Genomic DNA, 12,424 nt, shown 5'->3' on the forward strand with positions numbered 1-12,424 from the left:
TTTGCTGAATCCCTGCCTGTTACACTTCCCTTTATGCCTTGTCATTTGAATGTGTAAGAGAAAAACCCGAGTTTTCTTTGCAAGAGGATAAGACTTCAGTTTCCTTAGTGTCTTTTTAAATTGTCACCAGTTTGGAGTGCAGCGGAAGCCAAGCTGAATCTCTTATTGTGCATCTTTTCTTTGAGGCTGAAATTGCTCTTGCCAAGTTTTCAAGTTGGATTTGAATGACGCCTTCTCTCTCTCTCTCTCTCTCTCTCTCTCTCTCTCTCTTTCCCACTCCGCTCCTCCAGCAGCAGCAGGGCCCTCCCCCGCCCCCCTCCTAGGAGAGGGCTTCAGGGTAAAGGGTGGGCGGCACAAGACTGGCTCTGCTGAGCCAGTGGCCTGATCCAATCACTGGGAGGACTGAAACCCTTCAGCCCCTCCTCGCCTTTACTTCAAAGGGAGAGGGAGAGGGCGGGGGGAGGAGGCGAGGGTTGCAATTTAGGTCCTTTCTTCTTTGCCCGCCTCTTCTCCGAGTCTCAATAAGAAGGGGGCTGAGCTGTAGTTGAGGTGCAGGAGATTCTCTTAGGTGTAAAATCCCAACAGGACTGGACACAGTCCTCCCACCTGCCAGCTTCATTCCAACTGTCTAACCCTTCCTGGGGCCACAATGGTTGAAGCATTCTGTGCTACCTGGAAGCTGATTGACAGCCAGAATTTTGATGAATACATGAAGGCGCTGGGTAGGTATAAGGAGCTACTGCTCATCACCCATTGGGCTGCTGAAATGGTTCCTGAAGTTTTGGTGATGTTTTCCAGCACAGATAGGCTGGAGAGTGATCGTGGGATTGGGGATTTTGCATTGGATTAAAGCATCTGAGTGATTTCTGAGTAGAACCAAAAAAAGAATCATTGTCTAGCTGAGCTGAATGTTGCTGCAGAGAATGTGAATGTGGAAGTGCCGTGGCTTTGCCTGCTCTGTTATTTCCATTAGTGTTTCCTTCTTTATCAAAGTTAATGTGATAGAGATATAATTTGCAGGGTGGGTTGTAAGGGTGGGGAGAAGGCGGGGGAACAGAGTGGTAATGCATTGAGCTTGTTTTTAAAACTTTATTTTAGCAAAAGACAATGAGATCAACTGAATCAACAAAAGTGGCTTGCAAATAAACAAACAGGTCCCTCTCATTATACTGGAATGATAAAGATTGCCATCTAAATAAGCAAAAAGTAACTGTCACTAATTCAGTGACAAGAGGCTGATGTACTACACTCTGGACCTAAGGGGTCATTGTTGCAATATATTGTGTTTCTTAAGTGGGTACCTGAGGACTCAGAGGTATATACAGCGAGCTAGAGTGTAGGAACGTGGATAGATGAGGTATGGATGACTGGGCAGAGAAGTGTGAAGTGTAGTGTGATAGTGAAAGGAGCAGAACAGGATAGTAGGTTTCACCTCATTGTTTGGCAAACGGGGTGTAAAAGAAATCAGGGTCTGATGGATTTTTGTTTTCATTTGCCGGGTTAGGAGTGGGCTTTGCTACGCGGCAGGTGGGGAACGTCACTAAACCCACAGTGATAATCAGCAATGAAGGGGACACAGTAGTGATCAGGACCCAGAGCACTTTCAAGAACACTGAAATCAGCTTCAAGCTTGGAGAAGAGTTTGAGGAAACTACCCCAGATGACAGAAACTGCAAAGTAAGTAAACACCCTCTCAGAGTGCAGCATTTGAAAAGTCTTATCTTTGGGTGGGGGAGGGACTAGGGAGAATGATTCAACTTCTTTGCTACAGTTAGTTTAGTTTTGTAGCACAGAAAGGGAGTATAAGGAAAGACAAGACCACATCTTACTCATTTAGAGACACAAGGTCATGTCTGGATGTTATGACATATGTTTCGGCCTTCCAGTATGAAGGAATTCTGCTAGATGCCCCATCCATATTTTTGTACCAGTCGCTTTAATCCAAAAATCAGTTTAGGAGACATCATTCTCAACTGAAATGAGGAAGTACATCCTCCTTGAACTTTGGGGGCTTTAAAAAGTTGCTACACCAGAGCAAATGTGAAATTATCATTTAAATGTCACTGGGACACACAAAGCAGGATTTATTTAATCCTTTCTGTACAAACAAGAATCAAATGGACTTTTCATTTTAAAGAAGGAGGGTTCATGGGTTTGGATTTAAAATGCCTAGAATGAGTTTATTATGCCAGGTTTGAGTAAGTTTGTTGACGAGAAACTAGTAGAGGCTATTGAATACATTCCCTAGAAATCTGAATAGTATCTGCTACTGTTTTAAATTAATCCTTCTCTTTGTATATTTTGATATCCCAGTCAGTTGTGACCTTGGATGGAGACAAACTAGTTCATGTACAGAAATGGGATGGCAAAGAGACAAACTTTGTTAGAGAAATTAAGGATGGCAAAATGGTAATGGTAAGTAAAATGATCATTGAGCTCACATGTATCAGATTAACTATTTGTTTAGATATATCGAGAACATGCTATTTTTATTTAAAATCTAGAGCTAGTTATCCGTAAAGCTGGTTGAGAATTTTTAAAAGTTCACATATATATATACATATATTACTGCTTTGAATCTGTTTATGGACAATGGAAAATTTTCAGCATTTTTCAACCAGCTCTAGTTAATGGTCTTCAGAGAGTATCAATGACATTTTAAACTTCTGAGGGGAGGGGAGTTAAATACAGCATTGTACTAATCCCAAAAGAAACAAAATACACTTCTGGAACTGCAAAAATGTGAACTATTTGATTAAATGTGCATTAATCCATTTTAGACAGGTGGTACTTTAGATCACTAAAATAGTCTTATACTTCCATGTGCAACTAGTTACTTAGAATAAGTATTTCTCTGGGGTAATATATCTTGAGGATTTTTGCATTTAATAATGAATGGAGTATTCCTGCTTAGATTATTTTTCAAAACAATGACCAGGAGAAGAGGTTCATGTAAAGAGTAATCTTTTAGGCTTTTAATCCACCTACCTCCAGTGATGCTTTGGGAACAGGATTATAATGTTGTGGCAGTCAGGGCCATCCTTACCCATACACAAATTATGCAGCTGCGTAGGGCACCAGGAAATTTGGGGCACCAAATTGCCCCAAATTTCTTGGTGCCCTACGCAGCTGCGTGCTGCTCCAATGGCCAGCCCAATCCAGCCAGGAAAGCTGCCCCCACTCCCACCCCATGCCCACTCCAACCCTTCCCCATGCCCCCGCCCCCTGCTCCACCCCCAGCCGTACCCCCATTCCACCTCTTCCTCTGAGCTACGGGATAGGAGACTGCAGCAGGGGTCGGGTGTGCCCTGCAGTTACCGGGCGGCGGGAAGGCTACGGACGGTCCTGGTGGCAGTGATACTAAAGCTATGGCTGAAAAGTGCACACGTTCTAAACCCTTTTAACACTGGGAGGAAGGGCGTTTGGAAATGTAGCCTCTGGGCTGAAATTTCTCATGTTTGTTCTTGGCACGAAAAAGAAGTGTGCTCAGCTACTTTACTTTCTGATACCTGGCCATTGGAGAATCAGTCTTTAACTCTTGTTTTTGTTCAGATATTCTCTCTCTCTTCGTGTGTGGAGAATTCCAAATAGTTTAAACTTAAAAGTGCAGACACAATATGTAGTTGGTCAATGAGAAATGTGTGTTCTTTTGTTTGTTTGTTATAAAGCCAGTAACGATGGTATTTTCCCACGTGCAGCAAACTATCATAAGAAATCTGAACAGGAATTTGGGATGCAAAATTGCAGATATGCAAACAGCTATCCCTTCGGCCAGTGGGAGCGGGCAGCAAGAAGGGCCACGTTTAATATCTAGGGCATTCCTTTTCAACAATATAACCAAACCGGCTCAAGCCCCCACCCAGTAACTTGGGAAAATTTCACTGTACCCGATTGGCACCTCCAAGACGCAATATATTGGGAGTTCCATACATTAGAATTACCAGCCATATTCAGTGGTTACATATACAATCAGTGGACATGGTACATTTATTTGAACACTTGATTCCCTTTACATATACCCCCTACATATAATAAGTATTGCATATGAACATTTGAAACATACACATAGTGCATTGCACATTCTGATATGGGATCAGTGGGGTTTTTGTCTGTTTGTTTTTGTTTTAATGAAATTGTTAATATAGGTTCAATGTTATGGCTGAGAGTTTAAATGCACAAAAGTTAGGAAATTCTGTTTTGGTTCCCAGACATCTTTTATTTTGGTCCCCTTTCTGATCTAGTGTATCATGAGTTACTCTCTGTTGAAAACAGCAATAAGAAAGGTATGGTTGCTGTGGGAACCACAGCTCTGAATTTTTTCACTCAGTATTAAGGGTGCACGATCATGTTTTGTTTACTTTTATATGATTTACATCCACTAGAACAGTGGCTCTCAAACTTTTTTCACTGGTGACCGCTTTCACAAAGCAAGCCTCTGAGTGCGACCCCCCCTTATAATTTAAAAACACCTTTTTATATATTTAACACTATTATAAATGCTGGAGGCAAAGCAGGGTTTGGCGTGGAGGTTGACAGCTTACGACCCCCCCCCCCCATGTAATAACCTCGCAACCCCTGGAGAGGTCCCATCCCCCAGTTTGAGAACCCTTGCACTAGAACAACCTCTTTAGATTGAGCAATATGTAGAAAATGGTTATGAAACATGGTATGGTGTTTTAACTTCTCTATTTCTTTTCCAACTTGCAGACTCTCACCTTTGGTGATGTGGTTGCTGTTCGTCACTATGAGAAAGCATAGAACCTACCTGTCCCCTGTCCAGGTGTTACTCCTGCTGGATGCATTTAACTGCTATCCACAAATGAACGTAGCTAAGTGACATGAACATTACTGGCATGAAAGGTTAATGAAGAGCTTGTGGGTTGTTGGTTTTTTATTTTTACTTTATACCATCAAATTGGCAAACTCTTGTTCTGTAAAATGCAACAGGTAGAACTTTGCATTAAATCTCTGAAACACTTGTCTTTGTTTTTTACAATAAATAGAACATATTTGACATGTTATAGAATGCAATTCAAACTTAAAATTAAAATGTTTTTAAACCCATGCTGGTTTTGCATTTAATGGACTAGTGTTTCAGTGCTTTGGGGGAGGTGCTATGAAAAACATTTCCTAAATGGGATTAATGCTGCAAGGAGGGGTGGTGGCAAGATGCTACAGTAGGCTGGGCTATATGGGGTGATTTGGTCAAACAGGAAACCAAGTGTGACTTCATTCCAATTTAGTGGCCTCTCTTTGCTTGAGAAACTCAGGAGCAGCATCTTTGTAGTGCTGTAGTGGGGGCAGAGAGGTGAGAGGAAACATGGGTACTACCTCCCTGGCTCAAACCACTGACAGTTCCCTTCCTCTCTGATAATAATACTCTTTACTTACAGCCTGATCCAAAACTCACTGACGTCAAGGAGAACACTTCCACTGACTTCAGTGGGCTTTGAATCAATCCTTTACTATTTTGTGTGTGTGTTTTAATGTGGCTAATGGAGGAAGTGGGTGAGAGTTCTATGATCTTCAGTGCAGAGGGAAATAAATCAGACCCAAAAGGCAGAAATGCTCCATATATTGGGGTGGGAGGGCAGTAGGAATGTAGCAGGCCCTGATCAACCTCAGGGTTATAGCTTGCCTTTCCTAGGGATCCTCAGATGCCACAGGGTTAGGAAGCCTTGCTCCTTGAGGGGAGCTCCATGATGTGAACCTCCTCCTGGAGTACCTTCTTGTATGTTTTATCACACGATGGTGCATTATGGACCTTAATTTGTGTGGAGGGGCAGTAATCTCGTCTAAGAGCAGTATTGCATTTTACAGAAATCAAAATTGTATTAATAAAACATCTTAAAAGCAGAATTGGTGTGAACTGGCTCTATACCCCAGTTTTCTGAGCCAAATAAAACCAAAAAGAGTTACATGGCATCATATATGTAACTAGGAGGAAAAGATGTAAAGAGAATCCCCCTTCTGTTAGGGCGTTGCATCCAGGGGCCATATCTGCTTTTGGTTGATTAAGACCTTTTTTTAACAGTGACACAGTTGTGACATTTAACCAGTGGGCCACATTGAGGATGCTGCAAAGGCGTATGGCCGGAGAGGTGCTTCAGGAGCGGAATTGCACCTGAGCTCCCAGACCAGATGCTGGACCACAGTATTCCTTAGATCTGCTAGCTGGTGTGGTGGAAGTAGTTCTGGTTCCTTCCCACCATAGGTGGCTCTCTTTCATATGGACACTGAGGGAGGGCTAGTGCTTGGTCTCAGCGACTGCAACTATGGCTGGTCCTTCTGTGCAGGGAGCACAAGAGCACCTCATTTGATAAGGGTCTAGGCACAAGTTGGCCCTAAAAAAGACATGAATACAAGATCTTGTTTTCTAATATCTTAACTTTTACAGGGAGGTGCTCTCTGAAGGGACTGTTAACACAGTATTACTATTAACACTGTAAATCTAGGTGCAGAGGAGAAAGCCCTCTTAATTCTGAACCATCATGAATCACTTTAAAAACTGGGGGCCTGACCTACAGAGGTGCAGAGCTCCTGCATCTGCGATGGACTTCAGTTAGACTTTTGAATGTTCCTTAGGAACGTCAGCCTCAGCATTCTTTTCATAAGCATAATGCACTAGCACCATGTTCTAACAAAGTGATCTTTTAGGCCAACAGGAATGAAAAAGTAGTATTCGTTTTTGTGGCTTGTGGAACTGGATTCTGGTTTGCTTCCGCCTCTGTTGTCCATGTGTGCAGCTATAAAGAGCCTCTTTTCTGCACTACAGAGCTTGCATTGGTTGATTTAAACCTCAGTTTCAGTGTAATAATACAGATTATGTCTGTCATCCATCAGTATGGCTCACATCACAGCTGTCTTCTTATGTATGCAAATCACATGATCCCCTTTCCCACCCATCCCTTTCCCAGAGAATTGGGAGCAGATGCTTTTGCTTCATCTCCATGGAAAGAAGTCATGATTCTCTACTAGTGGCATTAATATCCATGACAACTGATTTATAGTGGCACGAAGTAAAAGAATAAAGTCTTTATTACTGGTGCAGAAAGGAATGAGGTGATGGATAGAAAAGGCTCTGGAGCACACATAAGGCCTGAATGGTAAATATTTAACAAGGGAACTCTCCATCCCTTCTGTTGGTTACTCTCCTTATGTGCATTACAAACACATTTAAACAAAGGCAACTCCCCCTCCCCCCTTCACTTCATGCCTTGTATGCATATGTTTTACATGTAACAGCTACCCAATACAACTTTACTGATGGAGGTGTTTGCCATCTCAAAGGCAAACAAATACTATGAATGGAAAAGGAAACTAGGGCTAGGAGAAGTGACATTTGTGAAATGCCTGTGGGGTTATCGGGAGTGGGGAAGGGAAAGGAGAAAAGTCAGACATGAGGGACTTGCAACTGTGGATGGATGTAAATATTTCATGATATAGTTAGGGAAACCATAGTAATGCAAGTATCAGAGGGGTAGCCGTGTTAGTCTGGATCTGTAAAAGCAGCAAAGAATCCTGTGGCACCTTATAGACTAACAGAAGTTTTGGAGCATGAGCTTTCGTGGGTGAATACCCACTTTGTCAGATGCAAGACTACTTGCATCCGACGAAGTGGGTATTCACCCACGAAAGCTCATGCTCCAAAACTTCTGTTAGTCTATAAGATGCCACAGGATTCTTTGCTGCTTTTACATAGTAATGCAAATCACTGAAAAATACACAGAAAGAAAAATACATTCACTGGATGGAAAGTAACTGAACGTTTAGAGAACTGAGACAGAGAGGACCTAGAGGTGGAAAGCATAAGTCTCCTGATCTTCTGCTATTACAATATCACTGGGTTAGCTAACCTTGGAACTTCACATTCTCCCTTGTGGAAAACAATTTTCACTTCTCTATCTATAAATGGCATCACAGCCCTCCTGTAGTATGAACAGATAGGCATTTGTATTCACTCACTCCTTATCTTATGTCATGAATACACATCTCAACTCTCACATCTTATTAGGTTTTAGCTTAATTTTAGTATTTCTATAATTACTGGTGTTTTATTCATTCTGGAATGTAAGATGCTTCAGACTATCCTTTCCAAGGCATATTAAGATTTAGAATTAAAACTGCTATACTACATTACCAAAAGATTAGTCCTTTGGCCATAACTCTGCTTTGGGAAATGGAGCAATGCAAAACTGGGTCCCAATTCTGCAGACATTTAGGCCCTGATCCTGCAAGTTCATACATGCAAGCTCATACATCATTATGAGTTGTATTAACAGGAGTCAAGTATCAGAGGGGTAGCCATGTTAGTCTGGATCTGTAAAAAGTGACAAAGAGTCCTGTGGCACTTTATAGACTAACAGACATATTGGAGCATAAGCTTTTGTGGGTGAATACGCATGTGTCACGGAGTGTGGGGGAGTCCGGCCCTGCACCCCTCTTCCTGGTCTCACAGTGACTCTCAGCCAGCCAGTAAAACAGAAGGTTTATTGAACAACAGGAACACAGGATACAGCCCAGCTTGGGTTCAGAGCCAGGACCCCTCACTCTGGCCTTTCTGGGGGGTTCAGGGTGCTTGGATCCCAGCCTAGGATCCCCTGAAACCCACCACCCAGTTCCTAAACCGAAGACTGAAAAACTGATTCCACTTCCCCCCTCCCTTTGTCTAGCTACAGCCAGAGGTGAGACCTCCCCTCCCCCAGGCCCGGCTCATGTTACAGCTGCATACCTGTCCCTCGCCTACCAAGCACACAGACAGTCCCTGCTCTCACCTACCAACCACACAAACCTCCCTATTCCATCACACCTCTCCCCCCTCCGAGACTGAACTGAGCGGGGTCACTCTGCCCAGTGACCTGGGGAAGTTCAGGGCCCCCTCTCCGGGACAGCGCATCCGCTATCAGGTTGGCACTTCCCTTCACGTGGACCACGTCCATGTCATAGTCCTGCAGGAGCAGGCTCCACCTCAGGAGCTTGGCGTTGGCTCCTTTCATCTGGTGCAGCCAGGTCAGGGGAGAGTGGTCAGTGTACACGGTGAAGTGGCGCCCAAAGAGATAGGGTTCCAATTTTTTCAGGGCCCACACCATGGCCAGGCATTCCTTCTCGATGGCCGCGTAGCTCTGCTCCCGGGGTAGCAACTTCTTGCTCAGGTACACGATGGGGTGTCTCTCCCCCTTTTCATCCTCCTGCATCAACACCGCCCCCAGGCCCGTGTCTGAGGCGTCGGTAAACACCATAAAGGGCTTGTCAAAGTCTGGGTTTGCCAGAACTGTGCCTCTGAGCAGAGCCTCCTTCAGCGCCTGGAGAGCCTCCTGGCACTGCTCGGTCCAGACCACCTTGTCTGGCTTCCCCTTCTTGCACAGCTCAGTGATGGGGGCGGCTATGGCACTAAAGTGGGGCACGAACCTCCGATAGTACCCCGCCATCCCGATAAAGGCCTGGACCTGCTTTTTGGTCTGGGGAGCGGGCCAGTCTCTGATCGCCTCCACCTTGGCCGGTTCCGGCTTTAGGCAGCCGCTCCCCACCCAATGGCCCAGGTAAGATACTTCAGCCATCCCCACCTTACACTTCTCAGCCTTGACGGTTAACCCCGCCTCCCGGAGTCGGTCCAGCACTTGTCTAACCTGGAACACGTGATCCTCCCAGGTCTGGCTGAAGACCCAGATGTCATCAATATACGCCACAGCAAAACTCTCCATCCCCCTCAGTAGCTGATCCACCAGGCGCTGGAAGGTGGCCGGCGCTCCCTTGAGGCCGAAGGGCAGGGTCAGAAACTCATAGAGCCCCAGGGGGGTGATGAAGGCCGATTTCAGCCTGGCATCTGCGTCCAGCGGCACTTGCCAGTAGCCCTTTGTAAGATCCATGGTGGTGAGGTACCGAGCGCCTCCTAGCTTGTCTAGGAGCTCATCAGGCCTTGGCATGGGGTAGGCATCAGATACGGTGATGGCATTAAGCTTCCGATAGTCCACGCAGAACCGGATCGACCCGTCCTTCTTGGGGACCAGCACCACTGGGGAGGCCCAGGGGCTGGCGGACGGCTGGATCACCCCTAAAGCCAGCATGTCCCTGACCTCCCTTTCCAGGTCCTGGGCAGTCTTCCCGGTAACCCGAAAAGGGGAGCAGCGTATCGGGGTGTGTGCCCCAGTCTCCACCCGGTGGACGGTCAAATTAGTGCACCCAGGCTGGTTGGAAAACAACTGTCGGTACAGTTGCAGCACCCCTCTGATCTCAGCATGCTGAGCCGGGGTCAGCTGATCTGAGAGGGGAATCGCCTCCAGGGGGGAACCAGCCTTTGTCCCTGGGAATAGATCCACTAGAGGGTCATCCCCCGGCTCCTCCCAGTGGCCACACACGGCCAACACCATATTCCCCCGGTCATAATATGGCTTCATCATATTCACATGGTACACCCGGCAGTGATGAGCCCGGTTCGACAGCTCCACCACATAGTTTACCTCATTTAGTTGCTTGACAACCTTGAAGGGCCCTTCCCAGGCAGCCTGGAGTTTGTTTTTCCTCACGGGGATGAGAACCATCACTTGGTCCCCGGTGGCGAAGGCGCGGGCCCGCGCCGTGCGGTCGTACCAGACCTTCTGCTTCCTCTGGGCTCGGGCCAGATTCTCCCTGGCCAGGCCCATGAGCTCGGTAAGTCTTTCCCGGAAGGTCAGGACATATTCCACCACCGACTCTCCATCGGGAGCGGCCTTCCCCTCCCATTCGTCTCTCAGCAGGTCCAGGGGCCCCCTTACCCGCCTTCCATATAACAGTTCGAAAGGCGAAAACCCAGTAGACTCCTGGGGTACCTCCCTGTACGCAAACAGCAAGTGAGGTAAGTACTTGTCCCAGTCCTGTGGGTGCTGGTGCATGAATGTTTTTAGCATCATCTTTAGCGTCCCGTTGAACCTCTCCACCAGCCCGTTGGTCTGGGGGTGGTACACTGAGGCCCAGCTGGGTCGGACCCCACATTTCTCCCACAGGGACTGGAGCAGCTCCGACATGAAGTTGGACCCCTGGTCCGTTAAGACTTCCTGGGGGAACCCCACCCGGCTGAAAATGGTCAGCAGTGCATCCGCCACGGTGTCTGCTTCGGTAGAGGACAAGGCCACCGCCTCGGGGTATCGAGTGGCGAAATCTACCACCACCAAGATGTATTTCTTTCCTGACCGGGTCGCCTTGCTGAGGGGCCCCACCATGTCCATGGCCACCTTCTGGAAAGGCTCTTCTATGATGGGCAAAGGCCTCAGAGCTGCTTTCCCCTTGTCCCGGGCCTTCCCCACCCGCTGGCAGGGGTCACAGGATTGGCAGTACTGCCGGACATGGGTAAAGACCCCAGGCCAGTAAAAGTTCTGTAGCAGCCTCTGCCTGGTGCGCCGGATTCCCTGGTGCCCTGCGAGGGGGATGTCATGGGCCAGGTACAAGAGCTTGTGGCGAAACTTCTGGGGAACCACCAGCTGCCTCCTAATTCCCCATGACTCCACCTCCCCGGGGGGAGCCCATTCTCGGTACAGGAACCCCTTCTCCCACAGGAACCTCTCCTTGCAACCTCTCCTCATGGTCTGCGCTGCATTGAGGTCAGCCCGGTCCCTGGGCTTCTGCAAGGAGGGATCCTTCTGCACCTCGGCCTGGAACTCAGCAGCTGGGACAGGGATGGGGCCCTGCTCTCTCTCACCGGCTGGGTCTGAGGCCGCAGCCTCTCTGGGTCGTGTCTCTGGGCGTTCCCTCCCCACCAGGCACTCGGGCAGAGTACTTTCCCCGTTGTCAGGGTGCAGAGCCCTGCGCCGACTCTGACTACGGGTCACAATCAGGGTACCCCGGGTATTGCCGGGCCAGGTCTCGAGGTCCCCCCCCATTAGCACCTCTGTGGGCAAATGGGGGTGTACCCCCACATCCTTGGGGCCCTCCTTGACCCCCCACTTCAGGTGCACCCTTGCCACGGGCACCTTGAATGGGGTCCCGCTCACGCCCATCAGGGACAGGTAGGTATCAGGCACCATCCGATTTAGGCCCACCACCTCGGGCCGGGCCAGCGTCACCTCTGCGCCTGTGTCCCAGTACCCAGTGACCTTCTTCCCATCCACCTCCAGGGGAACCAGGCACTGTTTCCGGAGGGGCAGCCCCATGGCCACCCTGTAGCAGAACCTTGTGTCCGGAGCATCCAGCCCCCCAGGGGCGCCGACCTGGGGCCCTCCTCCCTCCTTCCCAGGTGGGACGCTGCCAGCCCCCCTCTCTTGGGCATGTTGCCCCTCCTCCGATTGGGACTGTACCCAGTCAACCCTCGGCGGGTTGGGTCTGCTCGGTCTGTCTCTGAGCTTGGGGCACTGGGCCCGTATGTGGCCTGGTTGGCCACAGTGAAAGCAGCCCATGTCTCGTGGGTCCCCTCGAGGGGGTCGGGTGGATCTGACGCTGGACGTTCCCCTTTTGT

General features: G+C 48.0%; 1 protein-coding gene across 1 annotated transcript; it reads left to right on the forward strand.

Moving 5' to 3' along the window:
- Window positions 1-466: 466 nt before the first annotated feature.
- On the forward strand, window positions 467-5,058 carry FABP7 (fatty acid binding protein 7). Its single transcript, XM_045010575.1, has 4 exons — window positions 467-722; window positions 1,505-1,677; window positions 2,314-2,415; window positions 4,708-5,058. The coding sequence occupies exons 1-4, from the start codon at window positions 650-652 to the stop codon at window positions 4,756-4,758; spliced, it is 399 nt and encodes a 132-aa protein (XP_044866510.1). The 5' UTR covers window positions 467-649; the 3' UTR covers window positions 4,759-5,058.
- Window positions 5,059-12,424: the final 7,366 nt, after the last annotated feature.

This window comes from Mauremys mutica, chromosome 3, assembly GCF_020497125.1.
Source record: "Mauremys mutica isolate MM-2020 ecotype Southern chromosome 3, ASM2049712v1, whole genome shotgun sequence".
NCBI lineage: Eukaryota > Metazoa > Chordata > Testudines > Geoemydidae > Mauremys > Mauremys mutica.

What these genes read in the sequence shown, in the direction of transcription:
- FABP7 (XM_045010575.1), top strand. Translation starts at nt 650, where the DNA reads ATGGTTGAAGCATTCTGTGCTACCTGGAAGCTGATTGACAGCCAGAAT. An exon ending in CAGATGACAGAAACTGCAAA is followed by an intron (nt 1,678 to 2,313) that starts GTAAGTAAACAC and finishes TTGATATCCCAG; the next exon opens with TCAGTTGTGACCTTGGATGG. An exon ending in AGGATGGCAAAATGGTAATG is followed by an intron (nt 2,416 to 4,707) that starts GTAAGTAAAATG and finishes TCCAACTTGCAG; the next exon opens with ACTCTCACCTTTGGTGATGT.